General features: G+C 43.2%; 1 protein-coding gene across 5 annotated transcripts in view; it reads left to right on the forward strand.

The window, feature by feature from the left end:
- RAD50 (RAD50 double strand break repair protein) overlaps nucleotides 1–5659 on the forward strand; it is a 74099-nt gene extending 68440 nt beyond the window's left edge. The window contains exons 22-25 of one of the 5 annotated variants that reach the window (XR_009453064.1): nucleotides 985–1070; nucleotides 1602–1748; nucleotides 3948–4081; nucleotides 5308–5448. Coding sequence is in view for 4 of the 5 variants with exons in the window: in XM_059698343.1 (XP_059554326.1) it covers nucleotides 985–1070; nucleotides 1602–1744; nucleotides 3948–4081; nucleotides 5308–5494 (550 nt within the window). In the remaining variant the exon portion in view is untranslated. Of the gene's footprint in view, nucleotides 1–984; nucleotides 1071–1601; nucleotides 1749–3947; nucleotides 4082–5307 lie in introns of all 5 variants that reach the window. The other 4 variants (XM_059698343.1, XM_059698344.1, XM_059698345.1 and 1 more) reach the window with 4 other exon arrangements.
- The last annotated feature ends 15408 nt before the right edge of the window (nucleotides 5660–21067 follow it).

Consider the following 21067-nt stretch of genomic DNA (forward strand, 5'->3'; position numbering starts at 1 on the left):
CAGTTTCTTTTTGTGTGTATCAGATAAGAGGCTGCAAATGGAAGTGAGGCGCCTCACATCCTCTGTGTGGCGGTGGCACCAAAGTCTGCCTGTGTGTCACTGGGGCAGCGCCTACAGTTCATAGGCCTCCACAGAACCCCGCGCTTTTTGGTGAAAGGTGACAATAGTAAGAACAACATTAGATTTTGAAGGCTACTTCTGTTTTTACAGACATTTCTTCTTTTTAGTGTTCAGAAACTCCTAGTTTTTAAGAGTGTTGAGAGGGGACGGAAGGGGTGTACCTATTAGGATTTCTGAATCTTTGGCTAGGAAGGGAGAATAAAAGTTTTGAGGTTCAGCTCAGTTTAAGCCTCTAAATGGCCCTTTCTGTACCAAAGCTTCTAATAGATAAAAAGCTCACGGATCTGAGGAATAAAAGCAGCCCAAGAGACTGACTCTTGGTAAACCTTATTAGTAATTAAAGAGGAAAACAACAGCATTTGCAGAGATTTGCCTATTTCCCCATAGAGCAAGGGACCCTGTACACCTCCCTCCCCTCTTGACTCTCTTCCATTCAGCAGGTCTTCCTGTAACTGGTGGCCATCAGTGGAAACAGTCCTTCCAATAAGCCTAAGAAAGAGTCTACTAAAAAACTGTTTTCTGAAATGTTCACAGCATTTGTGGGTGTATTAAGGGGGTGTTTGTCATATCATACAGAGTAAAAATGGAGAAGGTGGGGACCCTGGAGCTCTGGAAATATGATGGCACTACTCATTATTAGCCAAGCAGCAAGATCTTGGTCCTGATTATTTTTTCTAGCTCTTACTATATCCTACTTTTATCACTGAAATATCCAGGGAAGTTACTTCATGATATTGTTATGATGTTACTTACATTATTATTATACACATTATTATATATTTCACACTTTAATGTTACTGTTACATGTAATAACACGTTACCATATTATTATTCTATTAAAAGTACCACTGGCTTTTTTTCCAGAGCAATAATGAAATTCCACAGTATGAAAATGGAAGAAATCAATAAGATCATCCGAGACCTCTGGCGCAGCACCTATCGTGGACAAGGTACCGCGCGGTGTCACCAGCTCCTCCCAAGCCCTGTCCCCGCTCCCACCGCGCGACTTCTGATCGCCCGCGTCCCCTCCCGGGTCCTTGCTGAGCATCTCTCTGATGTGTTCTAAGAATTCTTATCTTGACAACATCTTGTAGCAAGAAGTGCAGAGGTTTCTATTCCAGAGCCTGGTAGGCCTTACATATTTGGCTACGATGCACATTATATTTAGCTGATGACATAATAGATTCTGTTGAGTGTCGATAGGGATAAGCCGAAATGTGATAAGAAGAAACCGTCAGGAGGAAACTCTTAGTAGAGTAGAACTAAGAAAGGCAGCGCTGAGAGGGGGTTGGGGTCTCTGGGTTGCTTCTAGCCAGGAATCTACGGGAACACTCTCAGCCAGAGGAAAGGTTCCAGACAAGCCAGGGTTTCCCCTGTGGTGTCTGCCTCACACGGTACTCCTGGGCTTATTTGATAATGCTGGCAAATGACAAAGGGTACAGAGTGTAGGTTCCTCTGAAATCTTCTTCCTTCTGTGTCAGATATTGAATATATAGAAATTCGGTCTGATGCCGATGAAAACGTATCAGCTTCTGATAAACGGCGGAATTACAACTACCGCGTGGTGATGCTAAAGGGTGACACGGCCTTGGATATGCGAGGACGATGCAGTGCTGGACAAAAGGCAGGTACTCAGAACCGAGGGGCCACCTTCACCCAGAGACTCGACAGAGAGAAACGTCAGTGCGGTGGAAGCCTCCAAGGCCGCCCGGGAATGGTGGAAGCTCCTGCCACGCTCGTGGCTGCCACATTCAGGGGCGGATCTGCTGCCCTCACACACTCCCCCACTTCTAACCGGCATTTCCTGCAGCATCACATACATTAGGCTTTTAGGAGAAGGGCCTGAACCATTCTCACAGGATAGGCTCAATATAAAACAAGGAGCTGAAGACCATTCATTCTTCTACAGCCTTCCTTATGAGAATAAGTTACTGTGTCATTGATTGCAAGACACACCATTTTATGTGCCACTAAGAAAGAAAAAAGGCAGTTGTGATTATAAGATGCATCCTGATTTGAGAGAAGTCAAGTGGGAGGAGGAGGTGTGTTTTAGTCAGTGACAGGCAGTATTAGCAAACTAAATCCTAGGTTGAGCCAGATGAGGTGTTATAATAGATGAGCCTCACTGAGAAAGCAGCCCCCTTATAGGTCCGAGTCCCCCAACACCACCCAGCCTAGCCTTGGGGCCTGCAGACCCCCCCCTCACCACACACACACACACACACACACACACACACACCCAGCTGCTGGGCAGGGCACCTGGTGCTGCGTGAGGCTCTGGGAAGACAGCCTCGGTTGGGTATGGAGCACAGAGCAAGCCAGAGGGAAGGTGATTTACAGTGAGGACAGCGGGGCCTGCGTCCTGGGGAACAGGCTGGGTCTTCCCTGCGCACAGGCTGGTACCCAAGACGCCTCAGATTCCTCCTTTCAGATTAGAAGCAAGAGATTATATTGATGACATCTCTTTACCCTTGGTTTTCTTAACACATTTTTAAAATTCTAGAAATAGATGCTCATGTTACCCAAGTTATTTTTGTAGTTTTAAATTCTGACCTAAAGACACTCCATGCATGTATGTATTTTGTTGTCAGCCCAGACAGCTATACTAGTTTAAGGCATCTGCAGATTATCATAATCGTAGTCTGCAAAAAATGACAAATTTGTGATCTATAATCAGTATCCCCTACTTGCTTTGGTGATTTGTAGTGGTAGTTATGAATGGGAAAATATAGTTTAAAACATGTCTCTTTGGATTAAAAATACTTTCAAAAATAGTTTCTGAATAAAAGTAGATTTCCTGTAACTACTATAAATTAGAAAAATTCATTGGTAGTGATTGGGGGAGAAGACAGAGAAATGGTTTGGTAGAGGTGGGCCAGGACCTCATTAGACTCCACTCCGAGGAGTGGTGGGGGAGGTGGCAGCAGGGGGTTCAGACACAAAGGAAGAAGTGTCTGTCCGAAGGGCCACGCGCTCCATCAAAGAGAGACTGTCAGCTGCTCTAGAATCACGAACTCACTGACTCTCCTTCACTCACATGTTCGAGGGGAGGGGGACTTCCAGCTCACACACAGGTGGTTAGACTTCCTGAAGCGCCTGCACTCTTATTGGTGTGCCTGTGCCCTCAGATGGTTTCAGCGGGGCCTGAGGGGTTTCTACTAGGTTTCTATTAGCCATGGAAGTGCCTCAGTTTGGGTTGTTTGGATTTCCTACAGGTGAGCTTAAATAACGCTGTATTTCTGTACTCCTGGTATTGTGGCCCAGGAATTCATTCATTCTGTCTCACAATGCACGAACATATTTGTGTGGGTGAGAGCATTTGTAGGTTAGGTGCCTCTTTTAGACCACAGAACAGAGAGATGTAAGGAAGAGATAAAAGGCCTCTGAGGCTCTGGGAAATGTAATGTGTCCAGGTTTCCTGATAAATCTCTATCAGGAAAATAAAATAGGTTGTGAATTTTAAGGTTGTTAATCTTATACCAGTTATTAAAATTATTAGTTAATACTAAATGGCAATGCATTTCTGATTCACGTCTGTGATTTCAAGTTTTGTTATAGCTGATGTGATTGGGGCAGGGGGTCAGCATTGCTCTTAGCATTTTATTTCATTGCACATGATATGCTGAGGTTGTGCACGTGATGGCTCACTTTCTGGAAGGGCACGTCTGGTCACAGTGCCGGGCTCTCCCAAGCAGAAGAGCAGCGATTTTCCTCAGGTCAGTGGCCCTGTGACCTTCCCCGTGTAGAGACCCAGCCAGGTCTGCACACTTTCCCAGGTGGATGAGAAAATGGTCTGTGCGGCAGCTCAGCTTTGGTGCTTTTTCCAGGTGTTAGCCTCCCTCATTATCCGCCTGGCCCTGGCTGAAACCTTCTGTTTGAACTGCGGCATCCTTGCCTTGGATGAGCCAACAACGAATCTTGACCGAGAAAACATTGAATCTCTCGCACATTCGCTGGTTGAGTAAGTTTCTCAAGTTTAAAGTAAGATTAAGAGAGCTCCGTGGTGAAACGCCTCTAGATGTGTCTTCCTCGGGGAAGCTGGCTGGCTTTACCTTTTGATAGTAATTTATCAGATTTTTAAAAATGAACTAAATGGTGACCACCAGCAGCAACACCCTGCACCTCCCCATGTGTTCATGGGGAAACTGGTGAGTTTTCTGGTTTGGTTTGGCTTTCCTGTAAACCCACCAGAGGGGCCCACATGTTGTGTACAGGAGTTACCATGACTTGTAAAACATTCTGGGTGGTCACGGTGGTTTTGGACTGTCTCCCCAGCTTTCCACATGCGTCAGACTCTGTGAGGAGTGACAGTTCTTATTCAAAAGTAGATTAGTGGTTAAGTGGAATCCAGGAAGGTAAAGTTGCACACACCTTGCAGCACAGTCACCTGTGGGAGACCCCTGGCAGACATGTTTCCTGTCTGACAGCCAGAGGGAGAATTGAGCAACCCCGGAGCCACCTCCCAGGAGACCTGCGTGACCAGCAAGTAAGGGCTAGTGCTTTTGAACCTAAGTACATCCAGCTCCGGGCAAGGGATATGTAAGTGGTTGATATAAGGAAAAGGTCTTTCAGGCCTCAGGTCTCAGCCTCGTAACCTCAGCGTATAGATAACGAGCACCGTGTCTCAGTCCACCCACTCAGGCCGTGTGTCATGCTCATGATGCATCTAGTGACTAGGCGGGCAGAATTCTAGGTAGACACAGCTCCTGAGAAGGCAGCAGGGCTTGCACACGTTATTCCCCTTGCCTGTAGTCTGTCTTTTCAAAAAGAAAAAGTATTTTCTTCCAGAGAAAACTAGTCAGAGGTCAAGAAAACCCAAGGCAAAGGAATAAGTCAGACTCCTAAAGTTGAGCAGCATAGATATTCAGGAAAACTTTAGAGCATTTCCAGCTGCTGTGGTAAGAACTTTGTGTTCTGGAAGAAACTAGATCACGTATTCTTACCAGTTCGTAAGCCAGACCTACGTGAAGAGTCAAGACATGCACCCCCACTGCCTGGAGAGGAGATGGGCTCCTACCTGACAGAGGCCCGGGTCCACCCCACCCTGCCCCACTTCCTGCAGGGCTGGCAGAGGCCCTGCCACTCAGTCATATGTCAAACAAGGTTCTCAATCGCTTTTTCAAATAAAGGAAAGAAAGGGTTATACATGTTCTTCAGTCACAAAATGTTCTAAATCTGTTGTTTCAGGATAATAAAGAGTCGCTCACAGCAACGTAACTTTCAGCTCCTGGTAATCACTCATGATGAAGATTTTGTGGAGCTCTTGGGGCGATCCGAGTATGTGGAGAAATTCTACAGGATTAAGAAGAACATCGACCAGTGCTCAGAGATTGTGAAGTGCAATATTAGCTCCCTGGAATCCTATGTTCACTGAGAAGACTCGAGATTTAGCTGCCTTAGAAATACAGGTCCTTAGGCAACTGCTTGTTTCTGGTATCAGCTGAGTCAGTAAGCAAATATATTCTTTAAAAGGAGCTCTGTGTCTAGGATTTTGAATGTCTGAGAGGTTCTAAAATGATTAAAGTTGTTTCACATGAAATTTGGACTGATTCCTGAACTTCATCCCCTCGGGCAGCCTGACAGGCCCACAGGGCTCAGCAGTTAGACCCGGCCTCCCTTCCCTTCCCAGCATCCGTGTGATTCCCTGGCCTGACCTGCTGCTACCTTTCACTCCTCACAGCACCATTGAGAGTAGGTCCTCACTGCCTTCAAGATTTAGGTCTTTGCATTTTAAAATTATGTGTGTTAAATGTTATCACTGAATTTATTTGCTGAGATACGGTTTTTAAAAGCCGAGTTATCACTCTGGCCAGTGTGGCCCAGCTGGTTGGACGACATCATATGCACTGATTCCCAGACGGGGCATATGCCTGGGTTTCGGGCTCCCAGTGGGGGGCATAAGAGAGGCAGCTGATTGATGTCTTGTTCTCACATTGATGTCTCTCTCTCCCCTACTTTCTTCTCTCTCTAAAAATAACTTTTTATTTTTTGTTTATCCTCATCCAAGGATATTTTTTCCATTGATTTTTAGAGTGGGAGAGAGGGAGGGAAGAGAGAGAAACATTGATGTGAGAGAGACACATTGATTGGTTGCCTCCTGCATTCGCCCTAAATGGGGCTGGAGATTGAACTTGCAACCCAGGTACATGCTCTTGACTAGGAATCCAACCCGTGACTTCATTGCAGGTGCTGAAGAGTCTAACCACTCAACCACACCAGGAAGGTGTCTAAAAATCAATTTTTAAACATATTCTTTTTTTTTAAATATATTTTATTGATTTTTTACAGAGAGGAAGGGAGAGAGATAGTTAGAAACATCGATGAGAGAGAAACATCGATCAGCTGCCTCCTGCACACCCCCCACTGGGGAAGTGCCTGCAACCCAGATACATGCCCTTGACCGGAATCGAACCTGGGACCTTTCAGTCCGCAGGCCAACGCTCTATCCACTGAGCCAAACCGGCTTTGGCTAAAAATCAATTTTTAAAAAGTCTTTTATAAAACTGAGTTATCAGTGACTGTTAACACCTGACGATGACCATAAATGATGAGATTTTAATGTCTGGCTCCATTCACTCTATAAATCCAGCCAAGCGACCTTCCTCTGGGCCTCAGTTTTCCCAGCTAAAATTTTACAAAGTTGAATGGGGCCTCAGGGTTTCACGGAACCGTAAGTAACCTTGTAGTCACTGTCCACCATCTTCCCTCCCCACACATCCAGCCGCAGGGCTCTCTAGAGAGGAAGTTCCCCACTGTGCACATCCACCCTTGGAAACGCTGACAGAGAGCAAGGCCTCCCCTGCCATCACAAGTCTTTAACTCTCCCTGTGTGTCCTCAGCCTCACCATCAGCTGGCTGTGCTCCAGCTGTGCATGACGGGGGGGGGGGGGGGAGGCTCGCTCACAAAGTCAGGACCTGCTCCAGTGGGGTCCTGCCACATCTGGAGGAGCGGGCCCCTCATTTCACTCTAGATGTCATTTCTAATAAAAGCCCAATCACACTTTTCCTTGGAATTGCCAACTGACATCTTGAAGCCTCTCACAAGCATTGCATACAGAGTGCTACCAAGCCACATGCTTTTGAGTTAGACTGTGGAGTTTGATCCTTCGGAGCCTGTCAGTCATGTGGCATGGTTCTGTGTCATCTGCAGACAATGAGGATATGGTCTAGACCAGTGATGGCGAACCTTTTGAGCTCAGCGTGTCAGCATTTTGAAAAACCCTAACTTAACTCTGGTGCCGTGTCACATATAGAAATTTTTTGATATTTGCAACCATAGTAAAACAAAGATTTATATTTTTGATTTATTTTATATATTTAAATGCCATTTAACAAAGAAAAATCAACCAAAAAAATGAGTTCGCGTGTCACCTCTGACACGCGTGTCATAGGTTCGCCGTCACTGGTCTAGACAGCCTTTCTCAGCCCAAGTATAGAAGAGAATTAAGCTCGAAGGTCCTTAAAGGGGGAACAAATGGTGACAGAAGGAGATTAGACTTTGGGTGGTGAACGCAGAATACAATATGCAGATGATGTGTTATAGAATTGTACACTTACATAATTATATAATCGAAACCTATATAATTTTATTGATCAGTGTAATCCCAACAAATTTTTAAAAATGGAGGAAATAAAGAGCTCCAAGGCCCTAACATACCTATAGTAGGTTGAGTAATGGCCTCTGAAGATACCAAGGTCTTCATCCATGGAACCTGTGAATATTATGTAGCCAAAGGGGCTTTGCAGAGGTGATTAAAGCTAAGGATCTTGAGATGGGGTTACCCTGGTAACCCTAAATGTAGTCACTAGTGTCCTTATAAGGAGGCAGAGCCCAGCCGGTGTGGTTCAGTGGATAGAGCCCTGCCGCAGGCTGAAGGACCCCAATTCCCTCCCTACCCCCCCACCCCCACCAAGCCTCCAAAGGGAACCAGCCTCACTGGCACCTTGACTTTTAGCCCAGTAAAACTGATTTTGGATTCCTGATCTCCAGAAGTATAAGAGAATAAATTTGTATTGTTTTAAGCTGCTGGGTTTGTGGTAATTATAATTTGTTATAGCAGCAATAGGAAACTAATATAGTACCCACTGTATGTAATCAATTTCTATGTATATAAAAGGACACTAGTTACGTACTATCCTTGAGAGAATTGGAAAAAATTACTCAGATTCCTTTCTGTGGTTCCCATGAAGAACCCTGGTTGAAAAGGCTGGTCTAGACCCTCACCCAGTGCCTGGATGAAAGGGCCAAGCAGCACAGCCACCTCTCCTGCCACCTTCTCATGACAATGTTCAGTCCTAATGAGCTTTGAAAAACGGAAATTACCCATATTTACCAAACTAGCATGACCTTGACAAAGGTATGAGAAAAAACAAACCAATTCGCACTCAGAGCACAGATCCAGGAATTTATAAATTAAGAGCAAATCAATCCCAGTCATATTAAAATAAACACAATTAACTCACTGCATGGGAGAACGTATTTGCCAATGATACATCCGATAAGGGGTTAATCTCCAAATATATATAGGGAACTCACACAACTTATAAGGAAGTTAAACAATCCAATAAAAAAAGGGGGGGGGGGGGGCAAAAGACCTAAATAGACACTTTTCCAAAGTGGACATACAGAAAGCCAAGAGACATGAGAAAATGCTCAAAGTCACATATCATACGAGAGATCAAAACAACATGAGATATCACTTCACACCTGTCAGAATGGCTACCATCAACAAGCGACAAATGTTGGCGAGGTTGTAGATAAAAGGGAACCCTCGTGCACTGCTGGTGGGAATGCAGACTGGTGCAGCCACTATGGAAAACAGTATGTAGTTTCCTCAAAAAATTAAAAATGGATCTCCCATTTGACCCAGTAATCCCACTTCTAGGAATATATCCCAAGAAATCAGAAACACCAATCAGAAAGGATATATGCATCCCTATGTTCATAGCAGCACAATTTACAATAGCTAAGATTTGGAAACAGCGTAAGTGCCTATCAGCAGATGAAAAAAAAAAAAACTGGTAACATTTACACAATGGAATACTACACAGCAATTAAAAAGAACTCTTACCATTTGTAGCAGCATGGATGGACCTGGAGAGCATTATGCTAAGTGAAATAAGCCAGTTGGAGAAAGGTAAGTATCATATGATCTCACTCATATATGGAATCTAATGAACCAAATAAACTGATGAACAAAAATAGACCCAGAGACACAGAAGCATGAACAGACTTGTTCATATCATCTTCAGACAATGAACCTCAGAGGGAAGGCAGGGGAGGGGGGGTGGGAAGAGATCAACCAAGGAACTTGTATGCACATATGCAGAACCCATGGACACAGACAATGTGGTGGTGAGAGCCTGGGTGTGGGGGTTGGTAGTGGGCTGGAAGAGATTAATGGGGGGGAAAGGTGGACCTATGTAAAACTTTCAACAATAAAGATTTAAATAAGTAAGTACACATAATTAACCAAGGTGTTTTTATCCCAAGAGTGCAAGACTACTTCAGAAAATGAGAAACCTAAATCATCAACACAATAAAGCCAAAGGGAAAATGTCTGACAGACACCTAACACTGGCCATTATTCGATAACATTTACTATCTCCTAGCTTAGCAAACTCATAACATTGCAAAGGATAAGAGAATATATTCTTAATGTTGTCTTCAAATCAAAATTAAACTCAAGCCAACGATGAAACATTCCCATCTATCTATATAAAACTCTAATATGCAAATAGACTGAACAGCTGAACAACCGAACAACCAATCGCTATGATGTGCACTGACCACCAGGGGATGCGTGCAAACATGTCAGGCGTCGGCCACAGAAGGATGGTGGAGCAGGTGAGTAGGGGCGCCAGACCAAGGCAGAGCACCAGTCACTGTCATCGGGGCTAACCTCTGGTGGTTACTGAAAATTCTTTGCTCCTATGAACCGTGTTCCTGCCCAGTGCTCACACCTGCTGCCGGCACTGGTCCCACTTGCACCCGCTCCCGGCACCAGAGCCGCCGCTCACACCTGCTGCCAGCGCCCAGCACTGGCCCCAATTGCTCGGTGCCGTAGGTGGGTGCGAGTGGTGGCTGCTGGCCCAGATCCCCCCTCAGGGCTTCTCCACCTCCCCCTGCTCCTGAGGGGCGATCAGGCCAGCAGCCTCTGCTCGCACCGCTGCTGGTGCCGGCCCCAACTGCTCTGCGCCATCAGTAGGTGCACGTGGGGCCAGCACCGCAAGTGCATGGGAGTGGCAGGAGTGGGGCTGCCAGCAGACAGGGGACCGAGGGCTGAGGCAGGAGGATGGGCCGAGACCCGCCCCTGTGCCCACCGCATCCTCAGGGCCCACAGTTTCTTTCAAGGTGCACGAATTCATGCACTGGGCCTCTAGTTAAATAATAAAACCAGTTACCTTCTAGCAACAACATGTTTCTGAAAGCTCTAGCCATTGCAATAGGAGTGACCAAAAACAGCAATACAGGACACACATAGGCAATGAAACAAAGTCAGACAGACTTCCTAGTTTGATTCTGGTTTTCCCCAAGGATGCAGCTTCCCTTGCAGCCCTGTTGAGAGTGACTGCTGCTTGCTCTCCTCTCCCCACCTCGCCCCCGTTCCTCCTGAATCCGTGGGCATGGAGGTGGGGTGGGTGCCCTTCCTTGCTTTTCATTGCTGCTTCTCCACAGCCCCCCTCCTTTGCACTTGGAATGAACAGGCATTACAGGATGGAGGTTCAGAATATGAGCCAGACTACATGGGCTCAAATCTTAGCACCACCACTCACTAGTCCTGGGACTTCAGGCAAGTCATTTATATCCTCTTCTGCTTCTGTTTCCTTATTTGTAAAAGTAGGTAAAAACAGTGCCTATCATGTAGGGTTGTTGTGAGGATTAAATGACTTCACAAACTGCTTAGAATTGCCTGGCACACAGTAAGTCCTGGGTGTGCAAGAAAAGCCTATTTTCAGTTTACTCTTTCTCACTGCCGTTATCTTTAGCCACCAGCCTGGTCACTCCCCCATGTCCCCTGACTGTTTCATCATCCAGTTCACTGTCATTGTCCAACACTAACTTCACAGTCATTGTGATTTCAGTGTCCAAACGACGATCGAAGACCAACCCCTGGCTCTCCACTCCTTGTCCTTTCCCTCCAGTGAGAGCACTCCATGGTCTTGCTCCCGAGTCCAGTCCTTCCAATAGCGATAACTGTGACCCCCCACACATACAAGCTCGACTGGAAGCACCTCTCTCCCCAAGCCCCTGGTACTTTCCAACTCACTCCTGGGGCCTCCAACCCCAGCAACTCTGAGCCCACCAGGGTTTTGGCCCGTTGATCCCACCACTTCTTCAGTTCTTCACTTCCCTCGCCTTCTCTCCGCACACCTGAAGTTCCACGGCCCATCCTACGTCACTGTCTCGTCCTCTTCTGTCCTCAAACTCTCCTGACAGCGCCAGCCCTCTCCCCGCACAGGTTTCCTTCGCTGGTCCCCAGCTCCCTCGCCTGTGAGGTTGTGGTGCTCGCGCTCAGCCTGAATCTGCACCTCCTCTGCACTCCCTTGTTTGTTGATCTCATCCGGTCTCAGCCTTAAAGTTACTATTATCTTAGTTTGGGTTCTCCCAGAAGCAGAACCTAAAGCAATGATCCCAGCAGAAGGAAACAGGAGACTTCAGGAATTATATAGTGAAGACAGCCAATGAAGATTGTGTTCTTAAACCAGCGGTCCCAGCAGGCAACGGAGGGTTCATCCCACAGGGAGACCGGGAACTTTGGCAGAATATATGTTTCAGGATTATCCCACCCGAGGGGCAAGTCTGTGTATACCCACCCCTAGAGGCACCAGCGGAGGGCTCTTCCAGGGCGAGCTGGCTGTTGGCTCGCCATGTACACCAGCAGAGCTGCCTTTTACAGGGATTTTTTTTCTTGTTGTTGTTTTAAGTAAGAAAGAAAACGCCTTTGACAGAGATACGCATAGCAGAAGATACAAATGGGACGGAGCACAGTGGAATTTTTTAGGATAGAGGTAGGGCCCTGATGGCAACTTTAATAATCATGTGGATGCTACTCCTCAAACAAGTCTCTAGTCTAGATCTCTTCTAAGCTCCCGACTCATTAAGCTGCCTACTGGACATCTAGTTGCACTTAAATATGTAATAGACATTTGAAACTTAAAATGACCAAAACCAGTCTTTCCCTCACAACCTCCCATAGGCGTTCAATTAATGTCAGCTCCTTCCCATTGCTCAGGCTAAATCATGGCATCACCGTTTACTCTATTTATCTCACATCATGCATCCAACCCATCATTTTAATGCTATGGGTTCAAATTTCAAAATATACCCAGAACCGGGCCATGCCACTGCGCTGGCTCAGGCCACCAACACCTGGCAGTCTGAGTAAGCACCCAACTGCTCTGCCGACTCCGTCCTGCCCCTCACAGTTTGTTCTCAACACAGCAGCCAGTCCTTGTGTTAAAAAGTAAACGAAATAGGTGTTTCTCACAGAGGTGAGGGTTAGCAATTCTGAAACCACTTTATATCAAAATCAAACAAATACTTACGTACATTGTAGATAATTAGAGCTGAGTTTCTCACTGTTGAAGAGAGATGTTTGCATGTCCGGAAAGGGGGAAGGCTATAGAAAGAGCCCAGTACTGTTGGATTGAATCCAAACAATCGGTGTAAACGTATGGTTTCAGTATATAAAGGATTTCAACTTTCAGAAGGGAAGAGCAAAGACTGCCAAAAATATGCTTCTCCATAAAAGCAATGAGAACAAAGCCAAAATAAACTCTTTTTAGAACTTTAGGAATTAACTAAAGGCTTGCAACAGGCCAAAGAGTCCTTTTCAAGGAAAGCAGCTGAGTCTCAGTAAGAAAAGCCAGTGCATTTGAACCTGCCCTAATCCCAGTCCCCTCTCCCTGTCTCTGGCAGATTTGAAAACCAACATAACCACAGTACCTGTTAAAGCAGCAGCGCCTGCAGGAAGCGAAGCGGAATGGGTCTAGAGCTCCCCAAAATCTGCAGCCCAAGGAAACTGCCTCGATTTGGCTTGTCCGGCAGCTCACTGAAACGCTCCACCCTCAGGGTCTTTTTGGCCTGAGGCAAGCTCGTGCTGCAAACAGGGCACCTGCCATAGCCAATCAGTGGTATAATTAGTTAACTCTGCAGCTGCCTGAGGCACAGGGCTAAGAAAAAACTTAAAAGGACAAAGTGGGGAAGGATATGCCCATGGGGGCTTTGACAAATTGAACATGTTCCTGGGAATCTAGATGTTCATGTGTGTGTCAGAGCTGAGAAGGCCCTGAGCTCTGACCTCTGGCTGACCTTGACACTTAGGCAAGAAGGGAAGGCTAAAGCACAGTTGTAAATTGCCTGCTAGAGCATTGATAACATGACCAAACCATCTCAATCTCCATCTCCATCTCAATCTCGCGCTCTCTCTCTTTCTCGCTTCTTCCCTCGCTCATTCACACGCACAGAGCCCTTCAACAAAGGCTTGGAAACTTATTAGTTCAAGGCATTAAAAGAAATCTCTGTCCAATCATTAACTTACTACTAAGCCTACTAAGTAGAGACTTCAATGACCACACGTGACAAAGAAAACAGCTTTACTTAATTAGTCCAGGAAAGTCAATAAATAAATAGCAATAACAACAGTTACAAACCCTGGGGAGGGGGTAATCTGATTTTCAGAGTTGATACATCATATTATGTCCGGTTATCAACCAGAAATTATAAGACATGCAAACAACAGGAATATGTGGCCTATATGCAGCAAAAAAAGAGTTAGGTGCACGCCCCCTCCCGGGAGAATGCGTACCTTTCCCTTCCCCTCTTCCCCACAAGCATGCCTCTCCTACACTCTAAGGGTCCCCAGGAGACTTGCAACTGGGGAGCAATGGGCAGCAGCAGCTCGTCCCTGGCTAACCCCCTGAACTTGTCTCCAAGGCCCCCTTTTCTCTGGCTTCCCAGTAAGCTAAAGTACCCCCCACCCAGGCTCTCCCCTATATGAAATATTACTATGTGAATACTAATAATATATTAATTTCAGACAGCATACTTCAGACAAAGGAAAGTTATCAGGGATAAAAAGGGGCATTATATAACAATAGTCAGTTTTCCAAAAAGACATAAATTCTTAACATGGATGCCTACTGGACACATATAATAACAATGTCAGTTTTTATTTGTTTGTTTGTTTTTAATCCTCACCTGAGGATATTTTTCCATTTATTTTTAGAGAGAGTGGAAGAGAGAGGGTAAGACAGAGAGAAATATTGATGTGAGAGAAACACATCGATTGGTTGCCTCCCGTACAAGCCCTGACCAGGGCCCGGGACGGGGAGGAGCCTGCAACCAAAGTATGTGCCCTTGACCAGAATCAAACCCGGGACCCCTCTGTCCACAGGACAATGCTCTGCTCTATCCACTGAGCCAAACTGGCTAGAACACAGTGTCAGTTTTGCATGAGGCAAAAACTGATAGAACTGCAAAGAAAAATAGATTATTCCATTATTACAATTGAAGACTTTAGTACCCTCTTTCAGAAATGAATACATCCACTGGGAGAAAATCAGTGAGGGAATAGTTGAATTCTATTCACTATCAAACAACCGGGTAAAATGGACAGCTGTAGACTATTTCATTCAACAACAGCAAAATGCGCATTCTTCTCAAGCTTACAGGGAAAATTCACCATTTGGGGCCCTAAAACAAACCCTAACACAGATGAATAGAAACTATACTATGTCTGCTCTCATACAACAATGGAATTAAAATAGGAATCAATAACAAAGATAGCGGGAAATCTAAAAAAATATGTTGAGATTAAACAAAACACTTGGAACATCATGGGTCAAAGAAGAAATATTTAGGTAAATTAAACAATATTTTTAACTAACTGGAAATGAAAACAAGTTGTCAAAATTTATGGGATTTGGTGAAAGTAGTGTTAGAGGGAAATTTATAGCATTGAATATATATTAGAAAACAAGACAGATCTAAAATCAATCATCTACTAGTAAGTTTCCACCTTAGGAAACTAGAAAAAAGAGCAAGTTAAATCCAACATAAACAAGAAAATAAATAATAAGAATTAGAACAGAAATCAATGAATTTTAAAAACAAGAAATCAATAGAGAAAATCAAAGAAACCAAAAGCTGGTTCTTTGAAAAGATCAATAAAATCAATGAGCCTCTAACTAGGCTAAGAAAAAAAGAAAGACTACAAATTACTAATAACATAAATGGACTAAGGGAACCACTGCAGATCCCATGGACATAAAAAGGATAATCAAGGAATACTATAAATACTATAAATAATATGAGCTATTCTATGCCTAAAAATTTGATAGCCTAGTTGAAATGGACCAATTCTTTGAAAGGCACAACCAATCAAAACTTGCACAAGAAATAAAAAACAATCCAAATAGGTTCATATCTATTAAATAAGTTGAATAATAATAATCCTCTAAAATATAAAGCACCAGGCCCAGATGGGTTCATTCACTGGTGAATTCTGCCAAACATTTTATGGAAAAAATTATACTGATTCTCTACAACCTCTTTCAGGGGATATAAACAGAGAGAATACTTGCTAACAAGTTCCATGAGGACAACATTATCCTAATATCAAAACAAACAAAAACATTATAAGAAAATAAATGTACAAATCCATATAGCTCATAAACAGAGATGCAAAAATCCTCAACAAAATATTAGCAAATTAAATCTGACAATGTATAAAAAGAATTGTACATCATGACCAAATGGAGTTTTTCCTAATGCAAGGCTGGTTCAACATGCAAAAATCAGTTAATGTAATCTATCACATCAACAAGCTAAAGAATAAGTATCATATTATCATATCAATGGACAAAATCCATCACCCATTCATGATAAAAATTCTCTCCAAACAAACAAACAACTAAGGATAGAGGAGAGCTTCCTCAACTTGACTAAGAATCTCTAAAAAAAACCTATAGCTAACATCACACTTTATGGTTAGAAACTCAAAGCTTTCCCACAAAGACCAGGAACAAGGCAAGGATACCCCCTCTTACCACTGCTTTTCAACACTATACTGGAAATCTTATCTAATGCACTAAGGCAAGAAAAGGAAATAAAAGATATATAGACTAGAAATGAAGAAATAAAACGGTCTTTGTTCACAGATGACATGGTCATCTAAATAGAAAATCTAAAAGAATCAATAAAATACTGCTAGAACTAATAAGCTATTATAACAGGGTTACAGGATACAAGGTTAATATACAAAACTTGATCCCTTTCCTGTATACCAGTAGTTAACAAGGGAAATTTGCAATTAAAAACACAGCACTGCCGAAACCGGTTTGGCTCAGTGGATAGAGCGTCAGCCTGCGGACTGAGAGGTCCCAGGTTCGATTCCGGTCAAGGGCATGTACCTGGGTTGCGGGCACATCCCCGGTGGGGGATGTGCAGGAGGCGGCTGATCGATGTTTCTCTCTCATCGATGTTTCTAACTCTATCTCTCTCCCTTCCTCTCTGTGAAAAATCAATAAAATATATTTAAAAAAAATAAAATAAAAAAATAAAAAAAAATAAAAACACAGCACTGTTAACATTAGCACCCCAAAATGAAATATGTAGGTATCAATCTGACAAAATATGTATAAGATCTACATGAGGAAAACTACAAAACTCTGATGACAGAACTAAATAAATGGAGAAATAGTCCATTGTTCATGGGTAGGAAGACAATATTTTTTTTTTCTGAGTTTCTTTTTTTTTTTTTTTTTATTGCTTAAAGTATTACAAAGGGTATTACATATGTATCCATTTTATCCCCCCGCCCTAGACAGTCCCCTAGCCTCCCCTATCACCCAGTGTCTTATGTCCATTGGTTATGCTTATATGCATGCATACAAGTCCTTTAGTTGATCTCTTTCCCCCCTACCTCCTGCCCCCCAACCCACCCCGGCCTTCCCGGTGCAGTTTGACAATCTGTTTGAGGCAGCTCTGCCTCTGTATCTATTATTGTTCAAAAGTTTATAATGGTCTCTATTGTCCATGAAAGAGTGAGATCATGTGGTATTTTTCCTTTATTGACTGGCTTATTTCACTTAGCATAATGCTCTCCAGTTCCATCCATGACGTTGCAAATGGTAAGAGTTCCTTCCTTTTTACAGCAGCATAGTATTCCATCGTGTAGATGTACCACAGTTTTCTAATCCATTCATCTACTGATGGGCACTTAGGCTGTTTCCAGATCTTAGCTATGGTGAATTGTGCTGCTATGAACATAGGGGTGCATATATCCTTTCTGATTGGTGTTTCTGGTTTCTTGGGATATATTCCTAGAAGTGGGATCACAGGGTCAAATGGGAGTTCCATTTTCAGTTTTTTAAGGAAACTCCATACTGGGAAGACTTAATATTGTTTAGATGTCATTTCTCCCCAACTTAATCTGTAGATTCAATGCAATCCCAATCAAAATGTCAGCAAGATATTTTGTAGATATTAACAAACTGACTCTAAAGTTTATATGGAGAGGCAAAAGACTAGCCAGCACAATATTGAAGGAAAAGAACCAATTTGGAGGACTGACACTACCTGACTTCAAGACCTACTATAAAGCTATAGTAATCAGGACAGTGTGGTAATAGCAAAAGAATAGACTTGTTGATATATTAGTGGAACAGAACAGAGAGCTCAGAAATAGACCCGCATAAATATAGTCAGCTAATCGTTGACAGAGGAGCAAAGGCAATGCAATGAAGCAAAGATAATCTTTCCAACAAATGGTGCTGGAATATCTGGGGGGAAAATGAAAACTGGACCCAGACTTTATACCCTTCACAAAAGTAACTCAAATGGATCACAGACCTAAGTGTAAAAGTCAAAACTATAAACTCCTATAAGATAACATAGGAGAAAAGGTAGATGACTTTGGGTTTATCGGTGACTTTGTACATGCAATACCAAGGCACAATCTATGAAAGATATTAACTGATAAACTGGACTTCATTAAAGTTAAAAATTCTGCTCTTCAAAACACTGTCAAGAGAATAAAGACAAGCTATAAGACATGTCAGATAAAGGACTGTTATCCAATATATACCAACTCAAATTTTAAAAGGGCCAAAGACCTTAACAGAAATCTCATTAAAAAAAAAAAAAAGATATACAGAGGGCAAGTAAGCACATAAAAAGATGCTCCACATCATATTTCTTCAGAGAAATGGTGAGATGCCTATTAGAACGGCCCGAATCCAAAACACTGACCACACTACATGCCGGCAAGTCTGTGGAGCAACAGGAACTCTCATTCTTTGCTGGTGGGAATGCAAAATGGTACAGCCACTTTCGAAGACAGTTGGACGGGTTTAGATTTTTTTCTGGCAAAACTATACATACTCTTACCATATGATCCAGCAGTCATACTCCTTGGTGTTTGTGGAAATGAACTGAAAACTCATGTCCACACAAAACTGCACAGAGATGTGTGTAGGAGCTTTATTCGTAATTGTCAATAGTTAGAAACAACCAAGACATCCTTGATTAGATGAATGAGTAAACCTAGACAATATTATTCAGTACTGAAAAATAAATGAGCTATTAAGCCGTGAGAAGACATGGAAAAAGTTAAATGCATATTACTAAGCGAAAGAAGCCAATCTGAAAAGACTATGATTCCAACTATGCGACGTTCTGGAAAAGGCAAAATTATGGGGACAGTAAAAAAGATGAGTGGTTTGGGGTTAGGAGGGAGGAAGGGATGAATAGGTGGAGCACGGAGGATTTTTAGGGCAGTGAAAATATCCTGTGGATCCATGTCATTATCCATCTGTCCACGTCCACAGAATGCACAACACCAAGAGTGAACCCTAATGAAAACTATGGACTCTGGATGACAATTACATGTGTCAGTGTAGGTTCATCAGCTGTAACAAATGTTCCACTCTGGTGGGGATGCTAATGGAGGGGAGGCCATGCATGTGTGGGGGCAGGGGGCTGTAGGGACTCTGTAATTGTTCCTCAGTTTTGCTGTGAATCTAAACTGCTCTAAAAAATAAAATCTGCCCTGGCAGGTTTGGCTCAGTGGATGGAGTGTCGGCCTGCGGACTGAAGGGTCCCGGGTTCGATTCCGGTCAAGGGCATGTACCTTGGTTGCGGGCACATCCCCAGTGGGGAGTGTTCAGGAGGCAGCTGATCGATGTTTCTCTCCCATCGATGTTTCTAACTCTCTATCCTTCTCCCTTCCTCTCTGTAAAAAAATCAATAAAATATATTTTAAAAAAATAAAATAAAATCTATTTTTAAAAAAGCAACGACTTCACAAAATTTCTTTTAAAAGAAAGTTTCCAAGAACTTAACATGTTTCCATTTGAAAGGGCCCCCAGGGTGTCTTCCATCATAGATGAAAACACACAGCACATCATTGCAAAATCTGGAACATGGGGACCAGGAAAATTCCCTACAATTTCCAGAGAGAGAGAGAGAATTAGAACAGGTCTGGATTCAAAAAAGCCTTTGCACTTCTGAACAGCAGTATTGGAACTTAGGAGGCAACAGCACAGGCGTTCAAGATTCTGAAGGAAAATTACTTCCTGCCTGAAATTCTATGTTTATTAGAATGTGTCCTGGGATGCAAAGAACAGGGAAGTCAGATAAGAGAGAGGCGAAGGAACTCCAGGGCAGTGGTGACCGCTGTGTAGAAGGGTCAGAGGGCAGCTGTCCCTGTCACGGCAGGTGGGCAGGCCCTGAGGAAGACTTCTCAGGAAGATGACATTGTGAGAATAACTCACTTACCCAAGTCTCTTGAGAAGAGATTTATTAGGTGGCCCAGAATGTAAGGCTAAAGGACTGATTTGAACATAGAAAACTAAGCCAATGGGAAAACAAGATTTTTAAAAAAAAGCTTTTCTATGGTATATTTTTGTATTTTTTCCTTTTATTGAACTTATTGGGGTGACACTGGTTAACAAAATTGTACATGTTTCAGGTGCAAGACAATTTTTAATCCCAGAGGAAATGAGTTTTGAGGGAAAATAAAAATAATCATAATTAACCATGTGTCAGCGATGAATATGTTAGCATAATTATGTAAATGATAGACAAGGCTTTTGACCGACCGAACGTATGATTTATGTGTATTGATAGGATACAGTGGAAGAAGAATGGTAGGGAGAAAGAGAAGTAAATATCCAGCTAAATTACACATAATGGCTACACCTGAAAATCAAGAAATTTGGAAACCTGAGGGGGTAAATACCAAGAAAAACAGTGAAAATGGTGGTTTTTCTGGAGAAGAGGCAAGGTCTGACAGGTCTGAGATCTTACCCTACTTGCACACTAACTAGTTTGCCACAGTTTCATGGATGCCGACAGAAGACACAGAACTCTGGGATCAGAGACAAAGAACAGTTTATTTTCACAGCGGCATTAACTTTGTGTTTGTAAGCTAGTCTCTAAAGGCCAAATTCTGTGAAGGCCACGTGTTAACATAAAATTTTGTAGTTACATCAATATTGAGTAAATTTGTTCATATGTTAAATTTTAATTTCCCAGTTTCACTGGAATGTGAATTCACATTTACAAATGCTGAGGTAGTTTAAGAACCTAAAGTGAGGTTTGAATAGTATTGAGCACTGTCTTGCTGCAGTTATTGTATCCAAATTCTAGGGAAAATAAATTGATGCTGGAAGTTGAAGAAAAAAAAAAAGGTAGTAGGGAGCCCAAGCTTCATGGGCGGGGAGCGTGCAAAAGGCAGCCCATTAATGATTCTCTCTGATCATCTCTCTCTCTCCCTTCCTCTCTGAAATACACACACACTCTCTAGGGAAACACAGAGGGCAGCCAGTGCCTGACTCACAGGTGTGCAGAAATGCAAGAGAACAATGGAGAACTGATTCTCAAAACTGCTGTTATTCATCATCAACCTCCTTGAATTATTTTTTAAAATTTGCATGCACA

This window comes from Myotis daubentonii, chromosome 5 (genome assembly GCF_963259705.1).
Source record: "Myotis daubentonii chromosome 5, mMyoDau2.1, whole genome shotgun sequence".
Lineage (NCBI taxonomy): Eukaryota > Metazoa > Chordata > Mammalia > Chiroptera > Vespertilionidae > Myotis > Myotis daubentonii.